Source organism: Triturus cristatus, chromosome 7 (assembly GCF_964204655.1).
Source record: "Triturus cristatus chromosome 7, aTriCri1.1, whole genome shotgun sequence".
NCBI lineage: Eukaryota > Metazoa > Chordata > Amphibia > Caudata > Salamandridae > Triturus > Triturus cristatus.
Window position 1 is genome coordinate 571,317,356 of NC_140590.1, and position 18,912 is coordinate 571,336,267.

At 47.3% G+C, this 18,912-nt stretch overlaps 1 protein-coding gene across 3 annotated transcripts in view; it reads left to right on the forward strand.

The window, feature by feature from the left end:
* RSAD1 (radical S-adenosyl methionine domain containing 1) overlaps positions 1-18,912 on the forward strand; it is a 127,110-nt gene that overhangs the window by 52,790 nt on the left and 55,408 nt on the right. For 2 of the 3 annotated variants that reach the window (XM_085617110.1, XM_085617111.1), the window contains exon 2: positions 12,264-12,397. The exons of the other annotated variant lie outside the window; for it this stretch is intronic. In XM_085617110.1, the coding sequence (XP_085473236.1) occupies positions 12,264-12,397 (134 nt within the window). The remainder of the gene's footprint in view (positions 1-12,263; positions 12,398-18,912) is intronic. 3 annotated transcript variants of the gene reach the window in all.

The window sequence follows — 18,912 nt, forward strand, 5'->3', positions numbered from 1 at the left end:
ACCCGAGGATCGTTGGGCAGGAAAGCGGCAAGTACTATCTGGAAGAACTTTCTCTGTCCGCTTTCTATTGCCATAACCCTCAGCCAATGAGAATCCTCGGCAGGATTTTTAACAAAAGCCCCGCGAAAACGTACAGCTTGGAGCACACAGCAAACACCCGGCATTGAGGAAGGCAACCGCCGAAACGCGTCTGCCAGGGGCTGATAGTGTGGACATCGCGAAGATTGCTTTGTGTATCCTGGTGGCATTAAACCTGAGTTTGGCAACCCCAGCATGTGTCAGACCCGTTTTTAATTAAGCGGGCTTGGAGGAGTATGTGATAGCGGAGGTCGGCTCCGCTTTCTGGCACGCCCCTCGTTCAGGAGCTCCGCGTATGCCGGCAAATCCTTTGGTTTATGGTGCATGGAAAGCACAACGCGGCGCCCCCCCAACCTGGACTGGCTAAAAGGTATTGGGGAGAGGGAGCAGATTGACTGCTGAGAGGGTTGCCTGGCAACGTTGAAATCCACCATGCAGATCCCGCAGAATAAAGGGAACAGGCGAGTCAAAAATGGCATTATCATGTGCTAGGGCGGGTCACTGTACCTTGCTCTGGATTTTAGACTGTCCTGTTCCTGACAGCGGGAGCCTCAGCACAGCAACCCGAGGATCGTTGGGCAGGAAAGCGGCAAGTACTATCTGGAAGAACTTTCTCTGTCCGCTTTCTATTGCCATAACCCTCAGCCAATGAGAATCCTCGGCAGGATTTTTAACAAAAGCCCCGCGAAAACTTACAGCTTGGAGCACACAGCAAACACCCGGCATTGAGGAAGGCAACCGCCGAAACGCGTCTGCCAGGGGCTGATAGTGTGGACATCGCGAAGATTGCTTTGTGTATCCTGGTGGCATTAAACCTGAGTTTGGCAACCCCAGCATGTGTCAGACCCGTTTTTAATTAAGCGGGCTTGGAGGAGTATGTGATAGCGGAGGTCGGCTCCGCTTTCTGGCACGCCCCTCGTTCAGGAGCTCCGCGTATGCCGGCAAATCCTTTGGTTTATGGTGCATGGAAAGCACAACGCGGCGCCCCCCCAACCTGGACTGGCTAAAAGGTATTGGGGAGAGGGAGCAGATTGACTGCTGAGAGGGTTGCCTGGCAACGTTGAAATCCACCATGCAGATCCCGCAGAATAAAGGGAACAGGCGAGTCAAAAATGGCATTATCATGTGCTAGGGCGGGTCACTGTACCTTGCTCTGGATTTTAGACTGTCCTGTTCCTGACAGCGGGAGCCTCAGCACAGCAACCCGAGGATCGTTGGGCAGGAAAGCGGCAAGTACTATCTGGAAGAACTTTCTCTGTCCGCTTTCTATTGCCATAACCCTCAGCCAATGAGAATCCTCGGCAGGATTTTTAACAAAAGCCCCGCGAAAACTTACAGCTTGGAGCACACAGCAAACACCCGGCATTGAGGAAGGCAACCGCCGAAACGCGTCTGCCAGGGGCTGATAGTGTGGACATCGCGAAGATTGCTTTGTGTATCCTGGTGGCATTAAACCTGAGTTTGGCAACCCCAGCATGTGTCAGACCCGTTTTTAATTAAGCGGGCTTGGAGGAATATATATATATATATATATATATATATATATATATATATATCTTCTCGCTCCAAGGATGCCCTCCTTCAGGAAGCACTCTGAGGCTGACCCTTAATTAATGCAGGGAGGGCATCCTTGGAGCGAGAATATTTGGCCGTGTGATCGGGGATACACCGGGTCGCAATGGAGATGCTGTGTCTGGATTGAGGGAGAAGCGCTACACATCGAGGCCCATCTGGGGGCTTTTAACTTTTGCGGCAGTTTGATCAAGTGTGCTATAGATTGTAAAGTTCATCTTTCACGGACTACAAGGCCCAGCAATACATGCTTCGCTGTACGTCAACGGCCCATACAGGGCGGGCTTCCCTGCATTAATTAAGGGAGGGGTCCGGAGTGCACGCACCATTCTTCCGCATCTATGCCTCTGAGGAAGAGGTTTCTAACTTCGAAACGCGTCAGGATGAATAGACGCTGTGGAACTGCTAAATGCTATCGATGTATGCTGTGACTCCCATACCATTAAAGGTTTGATACCTATGACCGCGTCAGAGTGCTTCCTGAAGGAGGGCATCCTTGGAGCGAGAATATTTGGCGGCGAGCCTAGCCGCCGGGAATGCACCACCCCATGGCAGGGGGCCGTGTGATCGGGGATACACCGGGTCGCAATGGAGATGCTGTGTCTGGATTGAGGGAGAAGCGCTACACATCGAGGCCCATCTGGGGGCTTTTAACTTTTGCGGCAGTTTGATCAAGTGTGCAATAGATTGTAAAGTTCATCTTTCACGGACTACAAGGCCCAGCAATACATGCTTCGCTGTACGTCAACGGCCCATACAGGGCGGGCTTCCCTGCATTAATTAAGGGAGGGGTCCGGAGTGCACGCACCATTCTTCCGCGTCTATGCCTCTGAGGAAGAGGTTTCTAACTTCGAAACGCGTCAGGCTGAATAGACGCTGTGGAACTGCTAAATGCTATCGATGTATGCTGTGACTCCCATACCATTAAAGGTTTGATACCTATGACAGCGTCAGAGTGCTTCCTGAAGGAGGGCATCCTTGGAGCGAGAATATTTGGCGGCGAGCCTAGCCGCCGGGAATGCTCCACCCCATGGCAGGGGGCCGTGTGATCAGGGATACACCGGGTCGCAATGGAGATGCTGTGTCTGGATTGAGGGAGAAGTGCTACACATCGAGGCCCATCTGGGGGCTTTTAACTTTTGCGGCAGTTTGATCAAGTGTGCAATAGATTGTAAAGTTCATCTTTCACGGACTACAAGGCCCAGCAATACATGCTTCGCTGTACGTCAACGGCCCATACAGGGCGGGCTTCCCTGCATTAATTAAGGGAGGGGTCCGGAGTGCACGCACCATTCTTCCGCGTCTATGCCTCTGAGGAAGAGGTTTCTAACTTCGAAACGCGTCAGGCTGAATAGACGCTGTGGAACTGCTAAATGCTATCGATGTATGCTGTGACTCCCATACCATTAAAGGTTTGATACCTATGACAGCGTCAGAGTGCTTCCTGAAGGAGGGCATCCTTGGAGCGAGAATATATATATATATATATATATATATATATATATATATATATATATCTCTTAAATCTCTGCAGCTTGTGAGGTCAATAAAGCAGTACTTAGTTTGTTACAATATCATGTGTTACTCATCATTAACATGCCTTTTAACTTGCATCTCCCTTAACTTGATTTGACCTTGGTCCATTGTGCCAGCCCTTTTGGCAAACCTATATTGATTTGACATCTTTTCTGCTAAGTTTCATATTTTGCTATTCCGCTATGGCCTACTCTGTCGGGTTTCTTTTTTCATTCGTATTTGGGGGGCTATTTGACTAACCCAGTCAATGTCTGATTTCTAGGAAGATACCTAGTACTGCAAACTGATTATTCATTTTCTTAACCCCCCCCCCCACAGCTAGCAAGCGCCTTAAAATGAGAAAAATGCGCCTTACTTGAAGATCGCCTCACGGCAATGGGTCCGACCCACACCTACTGTGGCAATAAGTGAAAACCGACCCGCAAATGCAGGTGTCAGGGTTCCCAGACCGGACAGGCAAAGGTGCGCTGCGGCTGTAAATGAAAAATTTGCAAACATTTGTGACAAGAATTTTCAATTCTATTAAGGACACGGAGGCGAGGATTATGCTTCTCATTTTCTTTACTGAAAATCTCAGCAGTCAATCAGAAAGTAGAAAAAACACATTAAGTACTACAATACCCATAAACCTAGTGGGTATCACGTCACAACCATAGAGTAGTCCCCTATAAATGGAGCACAAGAGAATACCACTTCCTCTTTCTTTGTGTGAAAAGTTAAGTCAAAATATAGTCACAGTCTGGAATGCGAGGAAACTGGAAAAGTCCATTCAACCAAAGGAATCCAAAGGCCAAAGGCAGCAACGAAAACGGGAAGACAACTTCAAAGGAACAGCATGTCCTGGAAGACGACGAAGATCCTTCCTTAAGATGAAAAGGCAGCAGAGCTCACTTGAGATCAGAACCTGGAAATAGAAATATAATGCCGTAATACCATATTCCCAAGAAGGGATATAGCAAAAAGGGAGGGAAAAAACATGAGCATAAATATACATTTCATTATAAAACAGTGCAAATCAAACAGTACAGTACTGAGTATGGGTGGGATAATCCTCGCCTCCGTGTCCTTAATAGAATTGAAAATTCTCGTCACGAATGTTTGCAAATTTTTAATTCTACGTCAGGACCGGAGGCTCCGATTATGCTTGTTCAAAGCTGTGCCACCACAACAGATGCAACATTTACAATAGGTTTATAATAAAAAGTTTTAAATGTAGATTCAGAGGACCAATCAGCAGTCTTCATAATGTCCACTAAAGTGACTCCCCTAGAAAAGGCCTTGGATGCCATAGCACCACGAGCAGAATGAGCACCAAATTTGGAAACATCAATACCAGCTTCGCTCATGAGCCAACGCACCCAACGTGCCAGTGTAGCTGGGGTCACTGGACGAAAAGGTTTCTGGAGATCAATCAACAATTGACCTGTCAAATCTTGACGAAAACCTGCAGTACTTACCTCATAATCTCGGATACATTGTACCACGCACAGTTTGGGTTTGTCAGGAAACGCGGGATATGTGACAGAAGTGGTGTTAGTTTTAGTGCGTCTTGTGACCAAAAAAGTAACACCCTCAGCGGAAAATCTACGACCCGCTAGATCGAGAGCGCGAATATCCGATACGCGTTTACATGATACCAAACAAAGTAGCATCGCTAGTTTGGCAGAAAGCTGTTTGCGAGACAAACTCTGATTGACAGGCCAGGAATCCAAGAAACGTAGTATAATGGAGACATCCCAGAGCTCGGAATACTTAGGACACGGAGGTTTTACCAACCGGATACCCCTAAGTAATTTACACACCAAAGGATTTTCACCAATCGGTTTGCCCTCAAGGGCCACGTGACCTGCCGAGATGGCTGATCGAAAATTATTAACAGTACGATAAGCAAGACCTGAAGCGGCTAAGGACGCTAAGAAGTTCACTACCAAGGAGACATCTGCTGCAGAGGGATCCACATCCCGTGAAGAGCACCAATCACACCATCGTTTCCATGCTGAAGCATAACGTTTGAGTGTGTTGGGCGACCAAGCCTCATTGATAAATCTGGTAGCGTCTCCCGAAAGGCCAGGGACTTTCCAACGATCCCCAAAATTCGCCAAGCGACCAGCCGTAGTTGACATGATGTTATCAACGGATGGGGAGATTAGAGAGGGTCTAACAATAGATTCCAACGAAGGGAAAGAAGAACCGGAACTGCACATAACATTTCTAGAATTACCGGGAACCATGCTTGTGCCCTCCAAAGAGGAGTGATCAGAATCAATTCTGAGCGATAACATTTGGTTCTGGCTAGTACCCTGGGAATCATTACAAACTGAGGGAACGCATAACACATCACTGGAGGCCATATTTGCAGAAAAGGATCCATGGCAAGAGCCTCCGGATCCGGACGCCAGCTGAAAAACTCCGGAATTTGTTTGTTGAGTCGGGAGGCAAACAGATCGATCCGACAAGGGCCCCATAACCTGTCCAACAATCGAAATATTCGAGGGTGAAGCCGCCAATCGCTGAAATCTCGGAGATGTCTGTAATTCCAATCCGCAACTTGGTTGCTGCAACCTGGAAGGTACTCCGCCACTACAAAAAGACTGTTCTGAAGGCAAAAGTGCCAAAAGTCCTTGGCAATTACTGCCAGAAGACGGGACCGAGTCCCCCCCCCCCAGCTTGTTGACATACCGAACCGCCGACACATTGTCCATGCGGAGAAGGATGCAACAATTTGTCTGGCGGGGAGAGAGACAACGAATCGCAAAGGAGCCCGCTAATAGCTCCAGACAATTGATGTGAAGGTTCAATTCTTCCGGAGACCAACGGCCGCCCGTCGACACTTGACCGCATCGGGCTCCCCAACCCCACCGACTGGCGTCGGATTCGATTACTACCTCCGGAGTGGTGCCGAATAGGGCTCGACCGTTCCAAGATTCCATATGTTCCAGCCACCATAACATCTCCCACCTCGCCTCCTCTGAAAGAGGAATCTGATCTGAATACTTGAGGCCTTTCTGGAGATGGCGGATTTTCAGGCGTTGAAGCGCTCGGTAATGAAGAGGACCCAGAAAAATCGCTTGTATAGAAGAAGCCAACAACCCTACGACCCGGGCTACTGACCTCATGGACACAGTCTGCTTGTTCAAAATCAACCTCAACTCTCTCTTGATCGATCTGATCTTCTGTTGGGGTAAGAGGAGTTGACAAGATATGGAGTTGACAAGAAAGCCCAGAAACTCCACCGACTGAGATGGAATCAACATTGACTTTTGAGGGTTGATCAAGAATGCTAGATCCTGCAAGAGATCTGTGGTCCAGGCAAGATGTTGTAAAACAAGACGAGGACATTGACCCATGATGAGGATGTCGTCCAGGTAAATAATGAGGCGAACGCCCCTGACCCGAAGAAACTCGACCACAGGCCTCAGAAGCTTCGTGAAGCACCAAGGTGCTGACGAGAGGCCGAAAGGAAGGACTTTGTACTCGTACCATAGGCCCTGCCATTGGAATTGGAGAAAACGGCGATGAGGTCCGAAGATGGGTACTGACAGATAAGCATCTTTCAGATCTAGACGGACCATCCAGTCCCCTTCCTGAAGAAGATCGCGAAGAAGATGGATCCCCTCCATCTTGAAGTGACGATATACGACCCATCCATTGAAGTCCTTGAGATTTAAAACAAGCCTGGATTCACCCCCCCTTCTTCTGAACTAGGAAGACGTTGCTGACAAAGCCCTGAGGGTGCTCTATGGCCCCTTTTTGAAGAAGCGAATCTATCTCGCTGGAAATGAAGACCCGATCTAGATGGGAAAAAACCATCGGATGTGGGGCAAGACTCTGAGAGGGAGAATGAAGAAATTCTATTCTGTAGCCCTGCACCGTATCCAGGATCCACGCATCCTGCGAGATCTCTTGCCATTTGTGGAGAAAAAACTGGAGACCGCCCCCCAATAGAACCTCTGAAAAGGGAATTAAGCTCACCTGAAGGAGTGGCATCGCAGTGACCTCCTTGGTTGCCTCCAAAACGTCCTTTTTTGCTGGAATTACGGGATCCCCGTGTGGGGTAGAAATTGGCGAATGAAGTGGACTCCTGATATTTTCCACGGTGAGCATCATAGCCTCGCTGGGTGCCTCTTTGGAAACCTCGGCCGAGCGACCGCCCCCTGTATCATCCGGCCCTTCCAAAAACCGGGCGGAAAGCCCGCTTTAAGGAGTGTTGTGCTTTATCCAGACCACTGAAGGTCGCAACAAACTTAGTTAACTCTTTTAAAAAGGGTTGACCGAAAAGGAGACCCTGAGCCAAAGGGCCGGACTCCGAGGAAGACAATTCAGCTAGTTTGGGATCAAGTTTTAAAAGGATAGAGCGGCGGCGCTCACTGGACATGGCACAGTTTGCATTGCCTAATAAACATATTGCCCGTTGGGCCCAACCAATTAAATCATCTGGGTTGATAATCTGCCCTGAGGCTTTGGCAATATAACCCAAATCCAAAATCTTTGTGAGGGGGCCGGACAAATCCAGCAACTTATCCTGGCAGGATCTCCATGCCCGATCAAGACCTCTCTTCGAATCCTTAGTATATTTTTTAAGATATGTAAGCATGGAAGGATCCACATCAGGAGTATCCGCTACCTTGTCCTCTAGGTCTGGGCGTGGACATTCAGAACGCAAACGCGCTCTAACATCCTTGTCAAAAGGTTGACGTAAGTGGGAATGGACGTAGGTCGCAACTTCATCTGAGGGGAGCCATGAAGAAGAGTTCGGATGGACAATTGTAGAAGGCTCAAAGGTCAATAAAGAGGGATGCGAGGGGGAGTCCACAAATCGCTCCATGCGCGATTTCTTTGCTGGAGGAGGAGAAGACTCTGACTCCGACGAAGTACCAGAGGAGGTATTACCATCATCTCCGGGAGGGGAGCTAGAAGGAGTAATCTTGGACGTAGATCCATAAGAATGGTCTGAAGCCATGGTTTTAGCGAGTTTCGCAAAGTCTGAAGAGTGTGGGTTCTTGCGTTTAACCCTAGAAGAAGTGCGGGGCGATGAGGCTCGAAGCCATCCCTGCTGTAAGGCATAGTTACATAAATATCGCTTCAAGGGTTCAATAGCCCTGACCATCGCTTTATTAACGGAGTGCTGGACTCCCACATCAAGAGCTTCGACGAGCTCATACTCCAAAGACCCAGAGGGTTCCTCCTCAAAATAGTCCGCCTGATCATAATAAAACTCGGACATTGTAATCACTAAAAAGTGACAAAATCTACCCACAGGAAGAAATAAATGGAGTAATATGGACTGTCAGAGGTATCCAGCTGTAAAAAGAATGACAGTGATAAATAAGGGGAGTGGCCAAACCCCAGGCAAGCCAAACAACATAGGAATGAGGAGATTCCAATGTGAAAATATGTAAATTTTTAAAATGTGGAGGGAGGGCTTGCCAAATAATGCCACTCTAGGCAGAGCCTATGCAAATTATACAGCCCAAGCCCTCTGGTGGACTTGGACGTCACTGGGGAGAAAAAACTGGCAAGTTTTGTGGGTATAGAGCACTTAAACGCTGCCCCTGCGTTCAAACACCGGTGCTTTGTGAGGAGAAAGTCGCCGGTAATGTAAATATGTAAATATGGCCGCCGCGCATGCGCGGACGGCCAAAACAAGCCAGAAGAAGGACTGCGCTCTCAACGAGCGCGTGTCCTCACTCCCCCTGCTCGCACTCCACTATTAAGCTAAACAGGCGAGAAGCGCCCGTAAGCGGGAGGCGAAAAACGCGCTCCCAAGGCAACCGAAGCGGCCACAAGAAACAAAGAGGGAAGCTCAGACACTCTGCTCGAAGTGCGAAAGAGCGCGGGGCAAGCAGGCGTTTACCGCCAAAGCTACAAAGTTCAAGAATAGACGGCAATGCGAGCAGCGCGCACCGGAACTACAAAGCCACAATAAGTAAGCAATTTTTTAAAAACACTCATAAGAGAAAAAAGGTGAAAGTACTTAACTGGCTGCGGAGAAGCAAAGAAAGAGGAAGTGGTATTCTCTTGTGCTCCATTCATAGGGGACTACTCTATGGTTGTGACGTGATACCCACTAGGTTTATGGGTATTGTAGTACTTATTGTGTTTTTTCTACTTTCTGATTGGCTGCTGAGATTTTCAGTTACGAAAATGAGAAGCATAATTGGAGCCTCCGGTCCTGACATAGAATCACAGGCTGCATGTTTGAACTTGCCGCTCCTCACCGCAGGGAGGGCTCAGATCAACGAGTTCAAAGCTGCGCCCCCTCGCGAGCCGAGACGCACCTGCACCGCAAAGCCTGTGACTGAGGGGCCGCGAGCGGAGCTACGACGATGCTCCCACAGCCCCGAACGAAGAGAAAAATACCTAAGGGAAAGACTTAGCAAAAATACCTAAGGGAAAGAATTAGCAGAAAAATACCAGCATTACGCCGCCTAAAGCGGGAAACCCGCCACTGTGAAGACCTGGTGAAGCAAAACCAGTCTCCTGACAAAAACCTCTCCTCTCCGCTGCCGAAGCGCGGGAGGCGAGTGAAAACAACAGCACAATTAAACATACACAGCACACCGTAAATACACTTCAAGATCATTTATTTCACATCAAAATAAGAAGAGAAGGAAAAAATGTGACTTAACTGCTGGCAGCAGGAAAGAAAGAGGAGTTGCCACAGGAAGCACACGCCCTCGGGGTGACGGAGACGCTGATTGGTGGCTGTTACGGACTGCCTAAAGCACCATATGAGTGCTAGTTTTTTGTTTGAATGTTAAAGTTGAACACTGCTGGCTGTAATGAAAAAAGGAAGTTACAGCATAATTATCGCCTTCGGTCCTGATATAGAATTCCAAATGGACACTGCCTGATACTAATGTCTGGTTACGTTCCTGTTCCCTGACGGAGCCCCTCTATTAATGTGCCCCAGAATATTGAGATTGTTGGGAAATTCCACACCCTTTTGTATAACTGCAGCCAGCCTGGGGACCTCCCTGGGTATATTTGTGTCATTTTTGGAAACTGCTTCCTTTCTGCATGCCTGGCAGTTCTGCCTTAATCTCCTCCTGGTGATCCAGAATTCCTACTGCCCACACCCAGCACAAGCTGTTTGGCTGTCAATTTACAGTACTTCAGTATTGATATGTGAAAGAGGATTGCTCGCTACGAAATCAAGATTTGTATCTATATGCGTACGTTTTTAAATAAATGATAATTTAGGACAAATAGCGATATACAATATATGAGTAATAGGAAAAACAGGTGTATACACTATACCTGGCAAAACATGCTTAGACAACAAAATGTATGTAGAATGTCATAGGTCATAAATCTAAATCCCTGTCACTTGAGCAGCTCTATCCAAGGAGTGCACTCATACTCCGGTTGTTCTGCCTGTTGATGCATGTAGAGTTGAACGTCACTGACACTGTATCCATGTGACAACCTGCTCCTTATTGTATCATTCAGGATATCCTGTATGTTTATTTGTGACACACTTCTGCTGCACAATTACTCTACAGTGATTGTATGTAGCTCACCAACAGGCTGCTAGATTATTTTGGGTGAGAGCAAAACATGCCAAAGTGATGTTCTTTTGACACGGGAGGCTCCAAACCCCATGATATGCCATGACACTGCATACCGTTGGTGGCAGCTGTTAGTTTTGGGACTGACTTTTCCTGGTGTAGTCCAAGCGTTCTCTTCACCCATTTTCCGTGAGAGGGAGGCTGCCCTTGGTCAAGGTGGCCCTGGATATAAGTAGTATCTACTGTTATCCATAGGATTTACTGGTATTCAGTGTTGCTGTCTTCCCCTTTGTCTAGAATTCACCTTTGTGCTGCTCCTCTGATTATTCCCTCTTCATTGGGAAACCATGTGCATGAGTCTGGTTTTGGGTACACCATGAGTGAATGACGCCGGGAGGATCTTAGTCTTAGTCTTAGCCGGGAGGATCTTGGTCTTAGCCGGGAGGATCTTTGTCTTAGTCTTAGCCGGGAGGATCTTTGTCTTAGTCTTAGCCGGGAGGATCTTGGTCTTAGCCGGGAGGATCTTCGTCTTAGTCGGGAGAATCTTTGTCTTAGTCTTAGCCGGGAGGATCTTAGTCTTAGCCGGAAGGATCTTAGTCTTAGCCGGGAGGATCTTAGTCTTAGTCTTTGTCTTAGCCGGGAGGATCTTAGTCTTAGTCCTAGTCTGAGCCGGGAGGATCTTCGTCTTAGCCGGGAGGATCTTAGTCATAGTCTTAGCCGGGAGGATCTTAATCATAGTCTTAGCAGGGAGGATCTTAGTCTTAGTCTTATGAGCCTGGGCCTAGCCTGTTAAAGCAGGTCAGCTTGTGGCCTAATAAGAGCAACACATGAAGAGTTTCATGTTTTAAACCAACTGTTATTCATTAATATGTTTCAATATGGGCGATAACTAGCTTGCACATTCAGGAGCTTCTTAATAGGAAAATGTTGGTGGAAATGATGCACCCATTATCTCCTAAATATCTCAGTTTCAAAAACCTTTTAAATGTTAAAAGGGCAATAGCTGACATTTTACAAAGATGGTAGATAACTAGTTGAAGAATACGAAATCAGTAACTGGATCATCAGAGGAAGTACATTTGGGGGCTGGGAGAATTAGACCCAGAGGTGGAGCTTGTAGGGCAGAGTTCATATGAGAGTTGGTGGTGACATGAAAGAGATGAGAAAAGGACAAAGGAGAGGGAGTGCCACCAGCAGGCAATATAGGGCTTAAGGGTGTGGGAAGATTTGGCATGTCAAATTATGGTCACAGATTATGCATGAATATTAAGGAATGAGGCACTTTATGTTGTGTTTACAGAAGACCGCAGGAGGTAGCTCCCTAGTAATGTGGGCATAGTTAAGACAAGGATCAGAATATAGACCACATAAGTAATGCCAGGGGAAGGGACCGATCTCTTGGAGAGCAAGTTAAACCTACGTACAAGGTAAGCATGAATGGCATGGGAGTGGGCTTTACAGGGGCACAAGTTCTAAAAAGGCTGAATGATAGAGGCTTTGACACCTATGTTTTGGGTGAGAGGACTGTCACTGATTGTTTCTTGTGTCACCCTATTTATTTCCTAGTGGCCTTATTGTGAGAAGCGCTGCAGCTACTGTAACTTTAATAAGTACATCCCTCGTGTGGTGGATGAGGCAGCCATGGGGCGTTGTCTCAGGCAAGAGGCAGCATACCTTATACAGCTCAGCCAAGTCCGAAGGTAGGTGACTTTTTACGGTGATCGTAGTCCGGGTTTGTCTGTAATAGTCCCATCTTGCAATTCGATGGTGCTTATCCCAGGAAATTCTGAGAAGATCCTGGCTTCATGGATGCATTATGATATATATCTGCTCTGATGGAGAGACTTAAGCTGTTAGCTTAGTTACTGGAAGAGTGTAGAGTCTCAATACAGTGACAAAATAGACAATCTGGGGAACCTATTGAGAGTAGCCTTAATATGCAGCTGTGGCTGCATATGCAGTATAGTATAGCTGTTCAGCTTGTGAATTCTCCATCCTCAGTTCTTGCCTGGAGTCATTCACATGCCTTCTTTCATGGCTGTTCAAATGGTGCTCTGTGGAAGAGTATTGAGAACATAACACTAGTTCTCCAGAGTGTGCATTGAACACTAGTGACTGCTAATGTTCACAGCGGGGTAGTGTATGTGGATTTATACTTTGTCCAGATTATCCTTTGGTGTATGCTGAAGCAACATGTCTTTTTAACATGTCCGTTTCTACATTCCCAGTCCTTTAGCTTTTAATCTCTTGAGGGAGAAGGTAATAAAAGGCGTGTTAAAAGAACAGGAGACGTTAATTTGGGATGATGTGCTGAGATTACTGTCACTGTGGTCGCCATGTCTTTGATAGGTTTGTTAAAGGGCGAGTTGGTTGATGGGGAAGAGAAGCTCGTAGTTTGTGCTGGAAGGAGGATCTATCTTTACAGGTCTTCAGTTTAAGAGTCATTTACCAATTCATAATTGGTGAGTGCAGGTATTACACGGATTCACATTGGTCTTGTGGACTACAGGTCAACCAGGTTGAAACAGTCCAGAGAGGGACCAGAAGAGCTGGACCTTCCATTCTTGTCAACAGCGTGCCAGAGTCCTTGTGGTTGCATGCTGCGCATCCAGAAGAGTTTGAGGATTTCTTTGTTTATATATTTTAGGACGACTTGCTAAAGGCTAATGAGGCCAGCTCAATTTCTATGCTTAAGTCTGAAGGAGTGTTTAAGGCCTTTCATGAATTCCAGGAGTTGAGTAACTACTTCCTTTTCAAAAATGTTGAGAGCCAAGGAAACTAGTGAAGGATATATGGTTTCCCTGAGTAGAGAGGGAGAGGCTGGAAGTCCAAGAGAGCTAAAGAGATAGGAAAACAAACTGATACAAAGATGGATATCAAGAGATGGAAATGGGAAGATTGAGGCAGGCGGAGGGAGGAGTGATTAGAGTAAGAAAGTGTCAGTCCCCATTTGGTGGGGGAAACCGGGTATACAGAGCGGGACTATTGGGTCCCAACTCTGGTGGGCGTGGGTGTTTTCCACTGGTGTCCTGGGGCCTGTCCTACTGCGGGTCTGCAGTCTGGTCCAAGAACACTCTTTCTGCAGTTGACTCGTAGGGCAGTGAAGTTGAGCAGCCAAAGTATTCTAAGGGGGGTAGTGAGGGAGGCAAGAGCTCAGAACTCAACAGCCAAACAGACTAAATAATGTCCAGCCCAGTGCTTATCTTAGGAATTAGAAAGTACTTTAAAAACACAGCAAAACATTATACCACACAGTTCAATGTGTCTCCACTGTGGAACTGTGATTCCAACTACGATTGATAGATGAAGCTTTACACTCTCTATGGCACCCTTTCTCCAATCTAGGAGTTTCTCTAGTGTCTTTGGGACTCCCACTCAAGCATAGGCGTTGACTGGTCACAGGTGCAGTTCATTAAGTTTCCTCTCATGGAATATTTTTTGTTTCTGTTCAGAGGTTCGCACCTAAAATGATATTGTGTAAATGAGACTGTGTTCCTGCCGTGGAGCATAGTTTACAAGTCTATCTCAGTCTTTAATTTTTTAGGCCACGTTACTTGCTCACATTGCAGTTGTGCAGGCAGGTGTGAATTCTCTTTGCCTGCACTTTCTGTCATGACTCTTTTGACACAGAACTGTGTCAGCAGGTGAGCAGCACAGCAGACCTGCTTGGCATGTGCCTGTCCTGGCAGATGCGTTACAACAAACAAATGATGGATGGAATGCTGACAATGCATACATTCTCCCCCAGTCAAGAGATCTGGGTTAAATCCATCGTTCTTTTGCCCACTACACCACCCCAGTTTAGACATGGCCATATGCAAATCAGTCTTGACCCTGTGCCTCATGGGAACAGTCCAGCCCGAACTGCCAAGCCATGTCTTCCCTGGACCGGAATCAAGCATCCTAGGACCGGTTTCTGGCTTTCAGCCGTCATCAGCCAGGATAGCTTGACTCCAGTGGCGTAGTGAGCACGGGTCCCACGTCTGGGAATACCCATCCCACTTAGGGCGAAAAGCGTTACAACAAACAAATGATGGATGGAATGCTGACAATGCATACATTCTCCCCCAGTCAAGAGATCTGGGTTAAATCCATCGTTCTTTTGCCCACTACACCACCCCAGTTTAGACATGGCCATATGCAAATCAGTCTTGACCCTGTGCCTCATGGGAACAGTCCAGCCCGAACTGCCAAGCCATGTCTTCCCTGGACCGGAATCAAGCATCCTAGGACCGGTTTCTGGCTTTCAGCCGTCATCAGCCAGGATAGCTTGACTCCAGTGGCGTAGTGAGCACGGGTCCCACGTCTGGGAATACCCATCCCACTTAGGGCGAAAAGCGTTACAACAAACAAATGATGGATGGAATGCTGACAATGCATACATTCTCCCCCAGTCAAGAGATCTGGGTTAAATCCATCGTTCTTTTGCCCACTACACCACCCCAGTTTAGACATGGCCATCTCTTTGCCTGCACTTTCTGTCATGACTCTTTTGACACAGAACTGTGTCAGCAGGTGAGCAGCACAGCAGACCTGCTTGGCATGTGCCTGTCCTGGCAGATGCAGCCTCTGGGCTGGGATGCTCATTGTGGGCAGTTGCAGCTTCTGGGCCCAGATCACACAGGATGCCGATCTGGCAGATGCGGCCTCCAGGCTGTGATCAAGTTTCTGCTTCGGCAGTGACCCATGATACTCCTCTTTCTTTGCTTTGAATCAATCAGTGGCAGCACCCGGCCTTTGAGTGTTGTAGGGCTACTGGACAGCATGTGGTAACAATCCAGTACTGAAATCGTGATGGGCGACCCTGCACCACACGGATCGGCTATGTCTTTGCTCCCAAGGGCAGTCAGCAACTGCCGGTATTTCTTCATACCTGGAACAGACCTGGCTTCTCTTCGCTGACACTCTTTCCCCCTGCTGGCTCTACCGCTCTCCTTCCCTCTCTGAGTAGCCAGGCAGGGTTCTGGGCACTGGGGAAACCTTAAGCTTCGCCAGCAGAAAGTGTAGACTTCAGGTTAAGGTCCCTCACCTCTCAGAGATTTCCTGTCATACAGACCCAAGCAGTAGTCACACAAACTCTTCGAGTAGTCTTCTGAGCATTCCCTCCTTGATCAACAAGAACTAGGAACTGGGAACATGGGTGGTGGTTTGGATCCCACTTATATACTCATATTCCGCACTGGGTATGTGGAGCCATGACCTAAGACTTCAGAACTGATTTGGGTTCCGTCTGTTTCAAATGTCATTTTCTGGTTGTTGCTCAGACACAGCCTTTGAGCAAGGTAATGACTCTCACAGCAGATAGCAGTGGGGTTAGCTCCAAGCAGCAATATCCGTAACAAGGGCGCAATGTAGTTGTGCAATCAATCAATCTTTATTGTGTGATTACTTAAAACCATTGCAACTATAAAACATTATATCATATATTATTTCATGTAATAAAACCATATTTTAAAATAGGCTTTGATAATGAAATGAAATACCAGCATTTGTAAAGTGCACAGCTACCTCCAGAGAGGTGTCCTGGCGCTGGAGGCCCTTGGAAAGATTAAGCGAGCCCAGAGTCGCATGGTGCTGGGCTAACCTGCCGCCGGCACCGTGGATCGAACCATGAACCCCATGGTACAGAGTCCGGCACCCTGGCCACTGCGCCACACCTCTTCCAAGACGATGATAGTTGAGTTATTCGAATTGCAAGCCCTTATTTGTTTGACAACATGTACTGTCCCATGAGTCTTAGGTTTTACAAGCAATCTGTTAAAAAAAGGATAATTTTAAAATTTTAAGAGTTTTGCATTGTGGAGTTACGTGTAATCCTGCGTTTTTTCAATTTTTCCTCCTATATGACCAATTCGGACGCCACATACCTCCAGGTAGCTGAGATGAGTGGGTACTGATTCTGTTGGGCGCTGGTATTGAGGTAGATGAGTCTTAAGCACATCGTCAGGTGGCCCAACCAGATGTCTGAGAGTTGGAGTTTGGCATGTTTCCTGCCTCGTCTAAAAATTGGACCAGGCGGCAGACTAGTCTGAGATCCTCACCTTTGAAGCATGCCTTAACTGCCTGCCTCCATATTCTTATTCCCATTTTTTCCAAAGCAGGTTTTAATATGCATCTTCGTTCCTTATCTAATCTCCTGCATATACTTAGTAGATGCATCATATCTCTTTTACATCTCTGCATAGTCTGCAGATAGTAGTTGTTTGTAGGCGTTTCCATAGGGGCAGATGAAACGATGATGGGAGAATGCCCAACCGTAGATGAAGGTTTTTCTCCTTTGTTGACCGTGAGAAGCCAGTGCCTAAGTAGGTTTGAGGGGAGCCTCTGGTGTAGCTCTGAAGGACTAACCAAACATGTGCCCGTTTCTTTAGCGCTGCTTTGCCCTCCACTAGCGATTATAATATTTACTGTTTTGTTTACCAGCCTTTTAAGTTTTTATGGGATCCAGCGCTCTCCCAGAGGTTTCTTAGTGCCAGGCTGTGTATTGAATTTTGTAGATAGGGCATTGCCGTTCTGCCTTTTTTTAAATTCATTACAACAAACAAATGATGGACGGAATGCTGACAATGCATACATTCTCCCCCAGTCAAGAGATCTGGGTTAAATCCATCGTTCTTTTGCCCACTACACCACCCCAGTTTAGACATGGCCATATGCAAATCAGTCTTGACCCTGTGCCTCATGGGAACAGTCCAGCCCGAACTGCCAAGCCATGTCTTCCCTGGACCGGAATCAAGCATCCTAGGACCGGTTTCTGGCTATCAGCCGTCATCAGCCAGGATAGCTTGACTCCAATGGCGTAGTGAGCACGGGTCCCACGTCTGGGAATACCATTTGTTTGTTGTAACGTTTTTTTAAATTCAAGCTCATTCCAGAGGTGGGTGTTCAGGGTCACAAGACCCGCTCCCTATATTTTGTGCCAGCATTTGGCATAAGCACCCTTCCGCGCTATTTGTTGATTCCGTAAGCCGAATTCCAGTCTTATTTGTGCCAGGGATGTATATTTGAAAGATTGAATATAATTCTCATTGCCCTGGCTACTGTGCTGTCCAAGATCCGCGCATCACCTCCTCTTAGGCACTCGCTTCCGTAGGTGATGGTGGGTATGAGTTTTGCTTGGTTCACCTGTAGCAAAAGGGTGAGATTTGGTCTCTCCGTTTTGAGTTTGAGGAATGCAGTTGTGACATCTCTGCACTTGATTGATATCAGCCTCTCAGAAGCAGCAGACAAAAAAGCTGGCCCTCCCTAGAAACGTCCTAACCTTGAAGAACAGAAATTGTAGATCAGCACATTACCCCAACCATTTGCCAAATGACAGTGCTCAGGAAGAACTAATCGGCAGAACTTTGCTAACACTGTCCTCATTGAACTTCTAGGAAATCCCTTTCTCCATCATCTTTCACTTCAGTGTCTGGGTCTCCTCCCCACAGCCACCGGAATGCAGGCAATACGCTTCCAATGACTGGAGAAACTTTCCTCATCCTCCATCTTGTGCCGCACTAAACCAAGGGGCATCTAAAATGGATCCCACAGACTCGTACTACACACCAATTCCTACTGCTATACATGTTCTACCCACTCACTACATATACACACACTCAACATGCATGCGGGATGTCATCACAAGGTTTTCTGGGGTGGGCTCATAAAACAGCAGAACTTTATAAGAATTGAGTCAGCATCCCGCACTCTGTCTGACTTTGAGAAAAAGGCGGACTATCCTAAAGATTCACAAAACACAGTACGCTGAAACCACCACTTTACATGTCTATGCTGGAAATGGACAGTAGTCCTATGACCGCCACTTTCTGTGCTTCTCCAGGTTGCAGAACAGGTTCTGGACTAGGCCTAGGCCTAGGCCTCTGCACAAACACTAGATTAATGTGATGCTGGGGACAAGGAAAAAGTCGGTTTCCTAGTTTCAAATCAAGTCGGGCACTCGGGCCGGAGTTCACGGCCATAACAGGTGACATTTCCATCCCAACAGAAAGAATAGAGGGAACACATTATTATAACTGCACTTTGAGCAGAAAGTTGCTGCGTGTTCAGGACAGGGGTAGAAAGACAGACATGAAAGAAACAGGCACAGGCAGACAGAAGGAGAAAAGACGGGACAGACACATGGGGAGAGGGACAGGGACAGGCACAGACACAAAGAGAAACTAGCAGAGAGTTACAGAGAGAGAGAGACCAGTATAGAAGTACTGTTTGACTG